Here is a 16903-nt window from a genome sequence, read left to right as displayed (position 1 = left end):
TCCAAACGGTGGCAATGCCATGTGTGCAAGTGCACTCAACGAGTCATAACTCAGTCAAATCTCAACCGAATTCCACAATCGAAACACCTACAAGGTAGCAGAAATTCTCAGCTGTCGGCTCGAAAACCTCCGGGGTCGATACGAGCTAGAATAACGGAGCTGGAAGGACTCGAACTTTTTAGTTTGCTTGATTTCTCAGGATGTACGAAAACAGGAATACACCACATGCTGTATAAGAACAGTGAGTCAGTCAACTTTGACATTGATCCTTGCCATGATAGTAATATATGTACAATGTACATGTGTAGGTGATCTTGTCCATCAATACAACAACGATTGAAGAACCAAAAAAAGTATCCAAACAAATTTCATTCCGGCCGACCGAGTCTCCTTTTTGAGGGGTTGCCGACCGGAAACAAGCCTATTTTTTGTTTTGGCCTAAGGAGACCACCTGTAAACAGAGACCACATTTTGAAGGTCCCTCGAGCGGTCATGTTAGACAGGGTTCACAGTCTAGGTACATGCATCAACATGGTGGCTTGGCACATCCTGAAACTACCACCGGTCTGAAACTACCACCGGTCTGATAAAATAAACGGTCTGATAAAATATACGGTCTTAGACATTCGTTCAGAAAGCGGTGGTCTTATACATGTGTAAGTTAATGGTCCTATAAAACAGGTTGTCTCTTGAAACAGGTGGTCTCATAACCGTAAAGTACCGCGAGAACGCCCCGCCATCTCGTCCTTTTGTGGTCGTATTGTGGAGGTGGTGTCCTGTCTGTAGGTCGTACGACACGAACCTTGTACACACATTGCACGTTGTGCAGTCAATATGCACTCAATTTACCTTCGAGCGGACACGAGCTCCACACAGAAAATTGAATGCTAATAATTGTGACCTACCTTAGCACACTTTAGTTCTAACACCGTACAAACTTCGTTGCACCCTCAGTCTCTGCCATACGATTTTCCTTTCCCTGGCTGTAAAATGTAATCAAGGTGGGGCGCTCTGGCGAGACAGGTCACTCTCTCGGTATTTTACAGAAAAGGAGGTACGTTACACTTATGCACCCCCCCCCCCTCCCCCGTCCTAGTTCCTTGAGAATGCCACATATAACAACCGAGGGTACTCAAATTTCTCGTTGTGGAAAAGTTTTTAATGCACCTCCAAACATACTAGTATAAGTATGTGTTTACAGTATTGACATCTGTGTATAAAGACCACTTGTTTATAACCACTGTTTTTCTGTGCACAGTGGGATGGTCAGTAAACACAGGCTTTCGTGTGTGTGTGTGTGTGTGTGTGTGTGTGTGTGTGTGTGTGTGTGTGCGTGCGTGCGTGCGTGAAAACAAATGAGGCGAGTATGCTAGAAAGCTGTTGCAAAGCTGTTGCAGTGGCTGTTGGTTGTAGCTGGTGATGAGTGCTCGTGTTTTCTCGGTTCTAGAAGATACTAGTAGTGTGTGTGTGTGCGTGCGTGCGTGTGTGTGTGTGTGTGTGTGTGCGCGCGTGCGCGCGCGTGCGTGTGTAATAAAAAAGACCAAAAAGTAGGGATTCACTGGCCAGAAAAAAAGCCACTTCATAGCTGTGTGGTGTGGACCAGGCTGAATAGTGGCGGTCAATTCTTCAACCTTGCAAGCTGTTGAATGGTGCAATTCCAGCACAAGTTGCTATCATACGGGCTTCTGCTGTAGCATCGCTATGATCGCCTCCGGCGATGGGCGTCCAATGGTCCAATGGTGTGTGTGTGTGAGTGTGTGTGTGTGTATGTGTGTGTGTGTGTGTGTGTGTGTGTGTGTGTGTGTGTGTGTGTGTGTGTGTGTGTATGTGTGTGTGTGTGTAGTAGAACAATTCTGTGTAAAGTACTAGTACCCTGTGGATACCCTGATTCATACTTCATGATTTCACATGACTTTTGACTGGTGTTGTGAGTAAACATGTTCTCAAGTACCCTGGATATAACGTACTGTTCTCAAGTACCCTGGATATAACGTAATCCGCTCTCAAGTACCCTGGATATAACGTACTGAGTTCCACCAGGGGCTATACTACACTTGAAACACGTCAGGTCCGGAGTCAGCTCCTGAGAGGTAGTTTGGCCCCAGGTCAGCTACAGGGCCGACCATTAATCTATGCTCAGTTGCAGTCTCACGGGGGGGGGGGGGGATGAACCTCTAGCTCTATGCTACATTGCATCTGGCTGACTTGGCCAACAGATATACAGCCAGTATATCAGACAAATCCAACCTCATGAATAAAGCAGCACCGCGTTCGAGTGCACAGACCAGTATGTGTAGTGCTAGGGCTGCGTAGCGCCCGGCTCGTCTTTATTCATGACGTTGGATTTCTTTGGTCAGCACTGTAGTACGAAGTAGAGGTTGCGACTTCGGCGATGATTTTGTTTAGGAATGGGTTTGCACTAGGAGTGAAAGTTGGCACTGAGATCCCGAGTTCGAGTACTCTGATTTTCTCCGATCGAATATTCGAGTATTCGAGTATTCTTGATATCCTAAAAATCGCACACCAACCGCCTCAAAAATCACATGATACAACCCTAATTGAACCGATAGGTAGTTCTTTTCTCGGGTGTTTTGGTTGGTGGGTCATTTGGGCTCTCTCTACTCGTGTACAAATGTTTACCACACAGTCTGCACATCAATATCTGCTGACTGCTGCTCTGAAACTGCAGACTTCTGTGGTAAATGTATGTACCATGTATGAGCGAGTACTCTGATTTATTCCGAGTACGATTATATTTGAAAAATCCAAACGAGTATTCGAATATTCGGTATAATTGTTTCACCCCTAGTTTGCACTGTAGTAGTCCAGATATATTGCTAGTAGTAGTAGTACAGCACTCCACACTGGACAAGAACAGTTTAGGAGTGAAAGACTCTACGAAAGAAAAAAGCACTTTTTTGAAGACCCTGTATATCCCTTTCCAGTCATTCGACTTTGGATATAAAGTACAGATTTGGATACCAAGTACGTCGGCTATAAAGTACAGATTAAAGAGTAGTACTTCGAAGTACTTCTGAAATACTTATGCTATTGAGTATTGTTTGCGGACAGTGAAACCTGTCTAAGGCGACCGCTCAAGGGACCTTCAAAACGTGGTCTTTGTGTTACCAGGTCACTGGTGGTCTCCTTATCGAGGGTCACTTGACTGGAAATAGCATCGATTGGTCCTGGTGTCAGTGGTCCTTCAGGACAGGTGGTCGCCTTATCCGAGTGGTCGCCTTGTACTAGTAGTACTTTGATAGGTAGGGAGCTTTTCAAACTGTTAGGTCCTGCACCGCTGGCCTAAGCCTACTGTACCATAATAATGATACGGTAATCCGTATTACAATGTAGATAAGCCTTGCAAGGTTGGTTGAAAACATGATGTTGTCGTCAGCCTTTGACTATGCTGTCAAGCAAACAACACAGTCATAATAAGACATGATGTAGGATCAAAATCACTGCCCGGAAACGCGATCATCGACACCAGTCACACCACTTCCACCCATATCCTGCAGCTAAGCCTTGGACGAGAGTGCTCCACTACCATGACTACTGAGTAGATCTACTGAGTCTGTACATCCCACATGACACCTCGCGACTCTCGTGTCACAACTAACTAATACTTTGGAAGTAAAGAAGTACTGCCGGTACTTGTTTTAGTTTGTTATTTTTAGCAACGACGTTACGTACCTGATCTGGTGGTGTCCGGTGCAATGTCCAGTCACTCCTATCACTCCGCAGCCAACGACCTGCTCAGTGCCACGCGACAACAACACACTAGTAGTACTACCGAAGCGCGAAATCAAAACTATCCCAAACCTCGTCTTTGCCTAGAACTCGAAAACAGGGCCCAGGAACTGTACAATGTCAATGAGCTGCCGGAGCACACCAATGCGAACTCTATCAAGTAATGTCTTGTTGTAGTTACATTGTACTTCAAGTGATAGTTGAAAGTGGCTTGACTGGATCTGTAGCAGGCAGGTGCTGAAGCTGTCGCAAATGCGAAGCTAGCTACCGCCCGCGCCGTACATGCATAGCGACTACAAAACCAAAAATAATTGAAACGTAAACGTAAAATTTAATGTAATTGTGTGCACTGACACTGACAGCTGCAGACATGTCGACGAGTGTACTTGAGACCGGGTACTGTGCTATACTAGTACGATCGAGCTCGTACGTAGTCGTAGTATTATGTAGCCTTCGCTTTCGCCGCTTCGGTCATAGATCACCTTTTACTTGATGACATGCACAGTACATCACCAGATCAGATCCCTGTTACTACTAGTACTGTCGTGGACATGGAAATCCGGTCGCTCGTCTAGCGGCCCCAGGGCGCTGGCCATGCAGCCGTTGGTAAGCAGTACACGCATGCAGTATGCACTGCTGGTCCCATCGGATCAACAATCATGATTGTGCACTGCATGCAGCGTTCTGAGGCGCCGCCCCCGGTCAATCGACTGGATTTCCATGTCCGCGACAGTAGTATTATCGCACCCCACGTGAGTGTCTCCATGGTTTGAGCCAATCAGCGGCCTTACTGAGCGTGCAATATTCCCCAGTACACCGCCAGCCAATGTGGATGCACTGCAGTGCGATATTGCACCCCGGCGAGTGAGCGTGCAAATAACCTATATTTGCACGCTCACTTCGAAGTGAGCGTGCAAATATAGGTTATTTGCACGCTCACTTCGAAGCGAGCGTGCAAATATAGGTTATTTGCACGCTCGCTTCGAAGTGAGCGTGCAGATATACTCATATAGGTTATTTGCACGCTCACTCGCCGGGGTGCAATATCGCACTGCAGTGCATCCACATAATTGTCCTCTGGTCATTGGCTGGCGGTGTACTGGGGAATATTGCGAGTCGCTCCGCCAAGCAGTCGCTGCTGACTTGCTGCAGCACACCAAATAATAATTGGTCGAGGACGCTGTCGCGGAAGCGAATGTGGACCCGGCTTGCGTCACTTCACAAGCTCCGTGAGAGTCGAGACAGCAGACGCCCAAGTATTGGAGAAGACTGTCGACAGCCGATTTGAGAAACTGTCCGACGCCGCCATCGACAGCCTCGTTTCTGAGCAGAAAAACAAAAACACAGAGCAGGCAACTGACAAATGGCTCCGCTTATTCGACGAGTACTGTAAAGACACAGGACGTCGCTGTGACCTGAGTACGGTTACGGCAAGCGACCTAGCTTACATTCTGCGACATGCATACGTCGAATTCCGTCCGAAGAAAGCTGGAGTGAAGTTCTACTCTGCATCAAGCTTGCTCGGTTTCCGTTCCGCAATACATCGCAAGCTAGTCGAGTTGAAGCGGCTCATGAACGTCCACAGTGACCCAGCGTTCAAGGACGCAAACATTGCATTGAAGGCTTTCCTCCTGAAGTCAAAGAAAGCGGGGAGAAGTCAAAGCGGTGGAGCACAAACACCCCATCAACGACGACGACATGAGCAAGCTGTCCCGCTACTTCCATGATCTCTCGGGAGTGTATACAGCAGCTGCTCGAAAGTAGTGTTCCTCTAAAAATGAACGCGACTGGTTGTGCTGTGTTGTATGACTGTGAAATAATAGCAGGGTTGCATGCAGCATGCTAGGGTTGCACCAGACCGTGTCAAGTCACACACACAAGTGTGTGGTGACAGACTGTGTGGTGGCAGGGGTGCGATAAATGTATTACTGCACTCGGACGCGTGCAATACCGGCGTCGATATCTGCACTTACGGCTTCGCCGTTCGTGCAGATATCGGCCGGTATTGCACTGGTCCTTGTGCAGTAATACATACGTATCAGTCGGATCGTGGACGGAGTGCCAGACTACAAAAAAACTAATTTTGATACGATTTTAAAAAGTGCAGCACGCGAGGAGCAACACCTAGTAGTATAGTACCTACTGACTGTTGTAGCATGTAGTGTACACATGTAGAGGCGCCTCTACTACTACAGTAGATATTGGTTATAACGTGCCCTTCTGATTTTTCACATTTTATCACTATAACCGGTATATCACTACAGGCGATTTTCAACTGCGCGCGTCATACATACACATTATACACGTGTGGGTACTCGATCGTGCTAATGTAGCGTACTGATACGTGATGGATGCTACTGCACCTTCTCCAGTCTAGAGTGAAGAACTTCTTGGCCCAAAGGCATCATCCAGGAAGCACCAGACCAGAATACCCTATGACAACACACATGTGGCTCCAAGTCGAGACATCAATGCCTCACACTCGTGTGTTGCTATCACTATAGACGATAATTTTTCTGCACAAAGAGGTGTTTTGAATGGTGATTCTGTATCCTTATAGCCGATTTATCGCTATATACGATATATTGGTTATAATGATAATTTGACTGGCTTTTTCTGGTTTTGCTTTTGATATTTTCATTTTGTATCAATATAGCCGGTTTATCACTATGTCCGATGACTTTATAACCGATATCCACTGTACTAGTACTAGTACTAGAACTAGGCTCTAGACGTCTAGTCTATGACCAGCCTCGAGGCGCCCCTGCCAGGCCCAGGCCAGGGGACTCCTTCTGAACTGAGCCAGAGGGAGACCCACTACAGTCTAGACTAGACTGTAGTGTAGAGAATTCTAGAATGATCGTGTGTTGCTCTCGCGTACTGCGTTCCGACCACGATCCAATGAAAGCCGAGCACGGGAGGAAATTTATCTAGTACTAGAGAAGATGAGCTCCCTCCCAGGTGTAGTTACATGAAGCTATTAAATGGGCCACTAATAATAGTAATAACTGGCACAAACAGTTGAAGCAGGAATCAATCTACACGTCATGGTTACGTGGATTGCTCATCACATGCTTCAAAAATGGCTGACATGCGGGTACATGTATCAACACATCAGGCTGTGTCACTTTCTCTCCCATCCTCCCTTTCTCCCTCACCCTCACTCTCTGAGAGTCCCTCCCTCTCACTCTCTCCCTCCCTCTCTCTCTCTCTCTCTCTCTCTCTCTCTCTCTCTCTCTCTCTCTCTCTCTCTCTCTCTCTCTCTCTCTCTCTCTCTCTCTCTCTCTCTCTCTCTCTCTCTCTCTCTCTCTCTCTCTCTCTCTCTCTCTCTCTCTCTCTCTCTCTCTCTCTCTCTCTCTCTCTCTCTCTCTCTCTCTCTCTCTCTCTCTCTCTCTCTCTCTCTCTCTCTCTCTCTCTCTCTCTCTCTCTCTCTCTCTCTCTCTCTCTCTCTCTCTCTCTCTCTCTCTCTCTCTCTCTCTCTCTCTCTCTCTCTCTCTCTCTCCGTCTCTCTTTCTCTCTCCGTGACTTCACCTAACCTTGTCTGACCACCGTGTAGTTCGATGTTGAAGTGGAGGTCACTCTCATTATATGCATGCTTGGAGATCAGGTCCAATTGGTATACGATAATGCTGGACTATTTGCACGCGTCACATGCCATCCCCTTTCTCTCGCACGGAATCATGGATCTTTGAATGTCACTATCATTATCACAGGAAAGGTAACGCCTCTCTGTGTATTTAGAATGTCGTTATCTTGGTACCTAAGTTACATAATTATGGCTTTGACTTTGGCGTTAGGTATATTGTCCCACTACTGCATGTTGCCATACCAAAATTTCGGGTACATGTAGTTTTAAAATCAGCAGTTCGCACGTTTTTCATGTCTGCCAGCCTGCCGTTACTGTATGTCGCCACATGTGCTGTATTTCTGCATGCTGCGTTCTTGTGATTCTTTCTGCAGCATTGTCCTGACGGCAGTGACGCACGCACTGTAGTGTTACAGTAATGCGTTTTCCTGCATTCTCATATGACTCATATGAGTCGACTATCGCGTTCGCATTATCCTGTCTGGTATCTCACCTCAGTTTTTACTTTTTAGGACATGCCACACTTCTTTTTCAAACACACTCATTATCTTCATGTACTTTTTTTAACGCCTCTTATACGGGCAATCACAGAACATGATTTCACTGGCCTGACGCAACAACCAGGGAGTCGTATTATGCGACTCCCTGGCAACAACTAAAGAAAAAGCAAAATATAACAAACCAATTTTTATATATTTTTTATCTTCATGTACTGCAATGTACCAGTACCTCTGCTGATGAGCTCTAAGTCTAATGTCAGGACTCAGTAGTGGAACGAAACAGCTGTCGTGGCGGTCTGGCGTTATCGATACCTCCGACTCGAGACAGAATTGTCCCGGAGCCACTATGGTGGTGATCCTCAAGGGAAGTGGGTTGCAGAGAGCGTATTGTGGAGTTGTCGTGTCAGAGGCGAATGGGCTATCCCTCAACGTCAGTGGCTTGTACATGCATCTCGGGATAATAATAAACTTTTATGGACCAGCTGTACGAGTTAGTTTCGATCCCTGGAATCGAAATTTTTATTTTAAAGTTCTGCCCAATTGTGAATTTTCCCCTAAATGTACATACGTACTCTGTTTCTGGAGTACCGTTTGGTTGGCATAATGCTGCTCCATGCGCATCAGCTGTTTAATCCTGTTCGTAGAAGCAAACGCACCATACTAAACACAACATCGCGAACGTCGGTGCATATACAATCATGTAGCATGAAGTTTACGTGTAACTAAACCTCCCTAATAGAATAGTACTACAGTTGGAATTTCGATAAAATGAATACCGGTGGATCGATGGTTGTCCTGCAATATGCACTCCACCATTCAACAAAGTATTCTATGACGCAGTTGAATGACGCACTTCGACTAAATCCGCAGGTGTGCAGCGTGGTCCTGGGAACCACATGCCACTTCCCGGAGGTGCGGTCATCGCCACAACGTACTATGAAAAGACTCAGCACTTCTTTGGACTGCACGTTCAGTCGAACACTTCGCTACATCCGATACGAGGATCCCTAGGAGAATATGGGTTCCAGACGTCCAGAAACTCCTTTCCGTCTCGGCTAGTGTTGTGATGTCGCTAGGGTAGCGTGCTTGTACCAGTGTAGTGATAGTCAGCTCTACCAGCCCTCAACTCCTTGGCTAAATCAGCAGAGGAGGCTCGAGGGTACGAACGGTTGTTGGGGTGACTCCTTCGGGTTGCACGTACCCAGCGTTCCTGCTAAAGTCGTGGCCAAAGAAATCCTACCCGTGAGCTGAAAGCAGCGCCAAGGCTCATGCGGCACCTGCGACCCTCGGATGAGTTTTTGGACTTACAGACTGTGCACGATGTGGAAATGGAAGCTCCACTATTTTGACTACTAGCTAGTAGTGGGCTTGAAGTTTTTGGCTACGACTGCACATGTATTTAACACGGTACGCTGAAAGCCAGGGAGTTACTGTAACTCAAGTAATTAGTGCACTCTTTCTCCTCTCCCTGCTTGCAAGTTGACGTGATGACGATAGGTGCAGCTAGAGTCATGGAAGGGAGTAGGCACAACCAGATCAGATATTATTTGGTCGTCGCCATCTTCCTTTCAGTCTTCAACTGGGCTGTTTTGGCCAACCCACACCAAGGTGATCCGCTGAAATACGTCACAGCTTTCCCAATTAAACCTGTTACTCCGAACATGTACTTTGGCCGGCCCAACACCGCACCGAAACTTCTCAACGAGGCCGTCATGTTCCGAGAAAACAACCGAAGCAAGTTCACTCTCCATCTCATGTACATCGTCAAAAAGGTATCTAATATATCAACGTACTTGGATGTTGCAGTGTACGACATAAGTTATATGCGAGGTCAAACCTGGCGATTGTTTGAGCGTGAAATTAACCTGGTTTCAACAATAGGACCGAGGTGTTCCTCTTCGCCGTTCAGTATACCGAGCATAGCTGTGTCTCCATCCAAGCATCAGGTAATTCTACACGGTTTTGGTCCTGGTGAATGTGCCAACCTGCTTCTGGTGTACCAGGACAGAAAGACCAGAGTCATTGGAGCGGACCAGACACCAGGGAAAAACCACATCGGCAATTTTGGATCTGTTCTAATCACCATTCCCGTGCCAAGTCTGCTGGTAAGAAAGTTAAACCTGTCGGCATCCACGTTCTACCTCATATCCTTGGGGGGATGTTCGTGGGAAGTCTTTGTTCGATCCAAGGGGCTTTGCGCACAATCGTCTAGTAGCTTGCATCGTCTTCTTGTACAGGATTATGTGGCCGGGGAGTGGGAATTTGTTCAGACGAGCGGAATCAAGAAACCGAAAGGTTCACTTTTCACCGGACTCTACCCTGATGACGATAATTTAATACTGATTTTCGGCGGGATAAGTCAATATGCAAGCCCTAAAGCAAACACCAGCCTATTCACCATGGTTATCCAGAGATTCGACGTTTTCACGTCAACTTGGATCCAGCTGAAAACCAATACCATACATTATGACTTGTCAGGACCGAGCGAATATGTCAAACGTATAGAGAGCGTATCGTATGTACGGGCATCACGAAGGTGGGTGACCATATATTGGTCTTGGTCACGTTTATTGATTTCTTGCAGTATTGGGGAAACGGCAGTAAACTGCGCAAGGCCCTTTACTCCACAATCCTCCTTATTCTTCTCTATTGGTGACACCTTCCAACTGTCGTTCGGACAGGGAAATGTATTCCTTGTGAGGAAAAATTCCGGGATCATAAAGACCATCATTTCAGAAGTCTATGAAGCAAACAAAACCATTCAACGGTTGGATTTTGTTGACATAAAAGCACAAATGCCACAGCATTTTCCTGGTTTTGCAACTACCAGCGCTGCCACGACGCCAGCCATTCTGGTTCTCACCAGCACAGTTCGGACACGGACTTATGTGTTTTTTGGATCCGCTGGGAACACCGCGCTATTTTCCGCGATGTCTACGTGGATCTTAGAAACACGATCGGGAACGACGGGCTTTAGGTACACTCTCTTTCACCCAAGGCCTGGGCCTGATATTCCTCAACGCATCTTCCATACTGTTACCTTAATGACAAACAGCACCGCCATATTGTACGGTGGTTCAAGTGTAGGTGTGCTCAGTTTTCGTGTTGAGATGGATCCTTATCCCTGGTGCTTTAACCTTCAGCAACACTTCTGGACTAAAGCTACTTTCACCACTGGCAACGTTCCCACTGCCAGAGCGCGACACGTCTCATACCGATACAACACAACTGCCATGATTATACACGGTGGCGTACATGTACATGTAGAACAGACAAGCTCAGTACATCACGACAGGATCCTAGGTGATTTATGGGTGTTCATCGTTGATGATGAAGATCAATGTCAAGGCCGATGGCACAACCTCACAGCTCATGTCAAGAAAGGACATCTCCCAAGACAATACAGTCACACTGCCACACCTACAGATGGCGGAGTTATTCTATATGGGGGAGCATATCCAACATCTCCTGTGCTCAGACCTTCTGTGCTCACGTTCCTTTGTATACGATCACTGAGCGAAGTGCTGGTCCACGATATCCTCATTAGTCCAAGCATCCCTACTCGTATTGGTCACAGTCTGTCGTATTTCAACTCTGATTTGATCTTACTAGGCGGTGAGCAACATGAAGGTCGTGGTCCAAGGGTGACAACAGCTAAATGGGCATTACTGATATCTTTCCGAACAAATGTCACTTCTACGGTGGCTACTTGGACTAGATTCTTCCAATCCATAATATCGGGTCATACTGTACTGGGTGATACGGTATTCGGTGGCGATGTAATCAATCCCAGGGAACTTAGCCACTTTAGTATTCTCAACACCACTGGACTGTGTCCTATTGGACATGAACGAGATCAAAACAACACCTGCCACCCATGTGCCATTGGGTATTACTCAGCCAGCCTTCAACAACAATGTACAAAATGCAACCAATCACTGACAACCAGCAGTGTGGCATCCAGTCATTGTGTACCCGAGGGCCCGTGCAAGCCACACATCTGTAACCATGGTAACTGTATCGTCGACGAAGTCAACTTCAAATATATCTGTGTATGCCAATTCGGATATCTTCCCGATGATGACTGCAAGACACCATCCATCTACCTGGCCTTGATGGCAGCTCTTGTTTTCACGTCCACTCTAACTATACTCACCATTGCTCTCATTCAGTTCTTGAGGAAGAGGAGAGCCCTCAATGCCAAGGAACTTGAATTAGTCAAGACCAACCGTGACCTCTACCGTTCCAAACGAAAACTTAGTCAACTTGATCATGGAACATACATTGCCTGGTCGGATATGAAGATCAAGAAACAACTCGCTACTGGGAGATTCAGTAAAGTATTACTAGCAGAGTTAGGCGATATCACTGTTGTGGTTAAACGACTACCAACATTCGTTGCCACTGCATCACCCGATGACGCCTTTATCCGAGAAGCTGAAGTTCTTCGTACTTTACGTCACCCCAATATTGTCATGTTCTTGGGAGCTGGAAGGGACAAAAGATCAGGCTGCCCTTTTCTGGTGATGGAGTATTTAAGACGAGGCTCACTCTACGATGTTATCCATGGTGAATCCAAAGTGATTGAACACATCGATCGCCTTCGCTTTTCCCTGGATGCTGCACGTGGAATCAAGTACCTGCACAGTACAAGTCCTCCAAGAATTCATCGTGATATCAAGTCAGCCAACATGCTGGTCAGTGATAAATGGGTGGTGAAAGTAGCTGACATGGAGACAACACGATTTCTTGCAATCCTCCGGGCTAACACTGATCCAAAGGAGACCTCACCCAGTGCTGCGAACGGAGAAATGGATCGTCCTACACGTACTACATCCTTCACAAGCCAGGAATCTGATCTGCTGACAACACCCCTTCTAGCTACCACAGTGCTCAGTGATGACAGCCCTGGTATTACTCCCTGCCAGGACAGGCATAGAGACACAGAGGGTATGACATCACGTATTGGAATGACGTGTGGAGTAGGCACTGATCGCTGGAGATCACCTGAATCTATCAAGAAGAATCTCTACACGGAGAAACACGATGTTTACAGGTAAGCATCAAGAACAGATTGAGACCCAGAATAAATTTTATACTTTTTTAAGAAGATTCCCGAGAAGCAAAGCCTCTCGAATCCTTCAAGTAATATAAATACAAAAGCAGAACACTGCTTATATCCGCAAACCTGTGAGAGCTCGATCTAAAAATTATTTTCATGTAAGCCCAGCCCTGTAGATGTGCAATGTCCACACACAGTGCTGACTTGGGCACCCAAGCACTAGAGGATACTTTGATGTGTATAGTTCAACCTTCGTTTCCACATTCTGAGCAGAGTTATTGACACTTCCAAGGTCCAGGAGATAAAAAATATCCACCTTTTTGCTTTGAAAGATCTGATCTACTGTATATCCAAGCCAAGGGCAAATGACTTGGATGGCAAACATGTACATGCATGTAGGGTATTAAATACATGTCAATTATAAATAATAATAAATTTAAATAATCCATTGCACCCCAGAAAGGAGTGTTGTATCCTTGTGTTCTGTCTTGCCCCCAGGACTCCCACTCCCAGAATGATCCCTACCTAGCCTGGATTTGCATGGGACATTTTGACCTGTATTTGAAAGCTCCCAAATTGAGCTCAGCCCTAGAACCCCAGGTTCCTCCTACTATGGATGCAACTTTTAACCACCTCTGCCCCACCGAGGTCTAGTCCATCTTGGCTCGAAATATTTCTGGAAGCAAATCAGATACGCATGTAAGCATGCCAGGAGTTTCCAAGGCAATACACCTGAAACCCTATGCATGTTTGAACCTCCGTACACTTCTTATCCCCTAATCTTCACATTCTTTATTTCCATGCAGCTTTGGCGTGGTGATGTGGGAGCTGAGCACTCGTCAGATACCCTATGGACATCTGCACAACTCAGATGATGTACTTGATGAAATTGCAGGTGGTAGCAAACTGATCTTTCCACCCAGCATCCGCTATGCATATCGTCATCTTGCTGAACAGTGCATCAAGACGGATCTTGAAGAACGACCATCTATGCATCGCGTAGTCCACGAGTTGACCTCACAATTGGATTCCTTTTGAATTGAACCAGCACCAGTACGGATGTTTGTAGTCCAGGAGTGCACCTCGCAACTAGATCCCATTTTGAATCTCACAAGGTGCATTGGGTCTTCAACAAGCGTGCACCATGGCTTTGCGTGTATCGTGGTGATGATCACGCATCCTGCCAGGACGCACGAACTGTTACTTTATAATAGCAAAGCACACAAAATCACAATGTGTTAGCCACTTCACCCAACCTTGACTGACAACCGTGTATGTCTGTTGAAGCGGAGGTAACTCTCACTATATGCATGCTTGGAGATCAGGTCCAAGTCACGATAGTGTTGGACTATTTGCACGCGTCACATGCCAGCAGCCCCTTCCCCTTTTTTCTCTGGCACGGAATCATGGATTTTTGAATGTCACTATCATTATCACAGAAAAAGTAGATGTAAATGGAAAACCCCTATCTGCGTATTTAGTTGTTGTTTTGGCACCTAACATGTCACGTGATGTGGCTTTGACTTTGGCATTAGCCTGATTAGGTATACTACGGTATTCCACTGTTGCAGGTTGCTATACTTGAAATTAATGCATTGTTCAGTGTTGCAGTTCGCACGTTTTGGCTTCATGTCTGCCGTTTCTTGTTTGTCACCACCTGTGCTGCTTTTCTCCATGTTGCGTTCTTGCAGCATTGTCCTCACGCACGCAACTAGTGTAACTGTATTGTGCTGATCCATGCGTTTTCCTGCATTCTGATAGGAGTCGATTATCCACACCTGACCGGCAGTGGGGAAAGTGGTCATACACGTTCTACACAATCAGTGTCACACTCTCACCCATTTACCATTGTGGAAAACTCGCCTTCCACTGGTAGAGTGTGTTACTGCCTACGGGACAGCTGGCGCTTTTCCTGCCGACTTGATGCTTGACCCACTCACGATTATTTCTCACGCCATTAGTTCTAGTTCTTCCTAATATCCGCTTGCATGCTGACCAACAAGAGTCTTATTCTTCAGCCAACGTTTACAACAATAGTGATCATGTCACATTGTGGTCCTTTAATTTTAATCCTTGGCTCTCCATCTGAGTCTTGATTGATATTATATTTTCTAGGATTCTCCAGAGGCAAATGGATGCCTATCAAAGGGAGTCTCCTGGGGAAAGGAAGTGAAGGAAGCTGTTATGAGAGAGGGAAGAAGGGATATGACAAGGTGAAAAAATAAAAATAATACCAACAGGAACAGCAGAAGCTAAAATTTGGTATACCTTGCACAGAATACTTGTGATGCAGATAGTGTCTACGCCCAGCAACAGTAAAATCGGCTAGCGGATGTCAGACAGCGGATTTCTTCTGGCAGCTTATTCCAGGCAACACTTAGACAAAATAGAGGGGATTGAGTGAAGTATGTACCAGACTTAGGGAGAATCATAGCGACAACTATAGGATCGGGAAAAAGGGAAATGTTGCAACAATGATGGATATCGGGAAAAACATGCTGGAAGTCGACGCTTCCGTTTACTCTTTAGGTAAGCTCTTGCTGCTACAGCCTGAAATTTGTCAAGCGTTGCTGACAGTATTACACTAAGGGAAAAATCCATATGGGGACAGCATATTCAAGAAGTGGACGGACATAGCCTTTATACAGTAAATTCGTTGTACAGTGAGGGAGAAAATTTGACACGTGGCATAAGAGAAATACGCGGCCACGGAATTGATTGATAATGCTTTATATGTGTGCAGTAAGATTAAATGATGGGGTCAGGATGATACCCAAGTGTCGATGTGAAGAAGGCTGAGACAGTAACGTATCATGCATCACTATAGCTCCATAATTACGACCTAGTACTGTACTCATGGGTCTGCGAAATGGTACGTGGGCACGCTTGGTGGTGCTGAACAGAGCCTCAGCTTTTTCGGACCATTGTAAGCATCTGTCAACGTTCTGTTGTAGGGAGCTGATGTGAGTGGCTATAGGAATGGTAGGAGCGGTCACACAAACCATATTGGAGTCGTCAGCAAACAGGGTGAGATCACTGGTGCTGGGAATGGCAGCCAACGAATTGATGGAGAGGTTCAAACAGAAGGGGACCAAGATGAGAGCACTGTGGAACTCCAGCAGTGAGCGGCAAAGTATATGATTGCGCTGTGGCAACTAACAGTTTCTTGTACTGACATGGAGCGACCCACAAGAAAATTTGTGAACCATGCTAATGACGCTTGAGAGCACCATCTGGATAGGCACGCAGCTGTATGGCGGTTGCTTGTGCGGTCAAAAGCTTTGGAGAAATCCAAGAAGACAGCATCACAGAGGGATCGACTATCAAAGGCACGGGTTACAGTGGACATGACATACATAAGTTGGTCTACTGTGCTTCGGTGTGGGCGAAAGCCATTATTGCTTCGGCGATAGCAAATCATTGTGTCCTACAAAAGAGTATACTTGGCGACTACTAAAGATTCTTAAACTTTGGCTACACCATTCAATAGGGAGATAGGCCTGTAGTTGGAGGGGTCTGCTCGACTACCTTTTCCCTTGTATATTGGGATTGCTGTAGCAGATTTCCATTCCCTGGGCTGAGATTGAGAGGTGATACAGCGGTTAAAGAGGGCAGTCAGTGATGGCGCTAACAGCTCGGCAATCTCTCGCAAGATCCTGTTGGAAATGCGGCTAGAGGTGGACTTATAGATGCTGAGCTTAGATAATGCGTGGGTGACTTCTACAACGGTGAGTGTTCGGATGTGGAAACGCTCTTTCGGGGTTGGCAATACGAAGTCGGTCTAATATTAACTCTACAGTAGTATAAAGTCGCGGATGAAAACGTGTGGGTGGGTGTGCCAAGATGTGCAGCAATTACACAAAAACAATCAACGTCATTCTCTTTCCCGGATTTAGGCCGAGTAAAAAAAATTACTAGATGATCGTCCTTTTTTTTGGAAAAATCGGGGAGGGCGGGAGGATTTTATTTTTATTTTTTTACTTTTTACCCTCTCATGCACACAGT

At 46.2% G+C, this 16903-nt stretch overlaps 2 protein-coding genes across 2 annotated transcripts in view; one reads left to right on the top strand and one right to left on the bottom strand.

The window, feature by feature from the left end:
• Positions 1 to 4020, bottom strand: part of LOC135806890 (high affinity copper uptake protein 1-like) — an 8461-nt gene extending 4441 nt beyond the window's left edge. Inside the window, exon 1 of the mRNA XM_065321054.1 lies at positions 3694 to 4020. The gene's annotated coding sequence lies outside the window, so the exon portion shown is untranslated. The remainder of the gene's footprint in view (positions 1 to 3693) is intronic.
• A 5061-nt stretch (positions 4021 to 9081) lies between these two features.
• Positions 9082 to 14987, top strand: LOC135817194 (uncharacterized). Its single transcript, XM_065330327.1, has 2 exons — positions 9082 to 12892; positions 13705 to 14987. The coding sequence occupies exons 1-2, from the start codon at positions 9324 to 9326 to the stop codon at positions 13934 to 13936; spliced, it is 3801 nt and encodes a 1266-aa protein (XP_065186399.1). The 5' UTR covers positions 9082 to 9323; the 3' UTR covers positions 13937 to 14987.
• The last annotated feature ends 1916 nt before the right edge of the window (positions 14988 to 16903 follow it).

The sequence above is a fragment of the Sycon ciliatum genome, chromosome 1 (assembly GCF_964019385.1).
Source record: "Sycon ciliatum chromosome 1, ocSycCili1.1, whole genome shotgun sequence".
Taxonomy (NCBI): Eukaryota; Metazoa; Porifera; class Calcarea; order Leucosolenida; family Sycettidae; genus Sycon; species Sycon ciliatum.
Note: the sequence above shows the minus strand (reverse complement) of the source record. Positions and strands in the feature narration are given on the sequence as shown.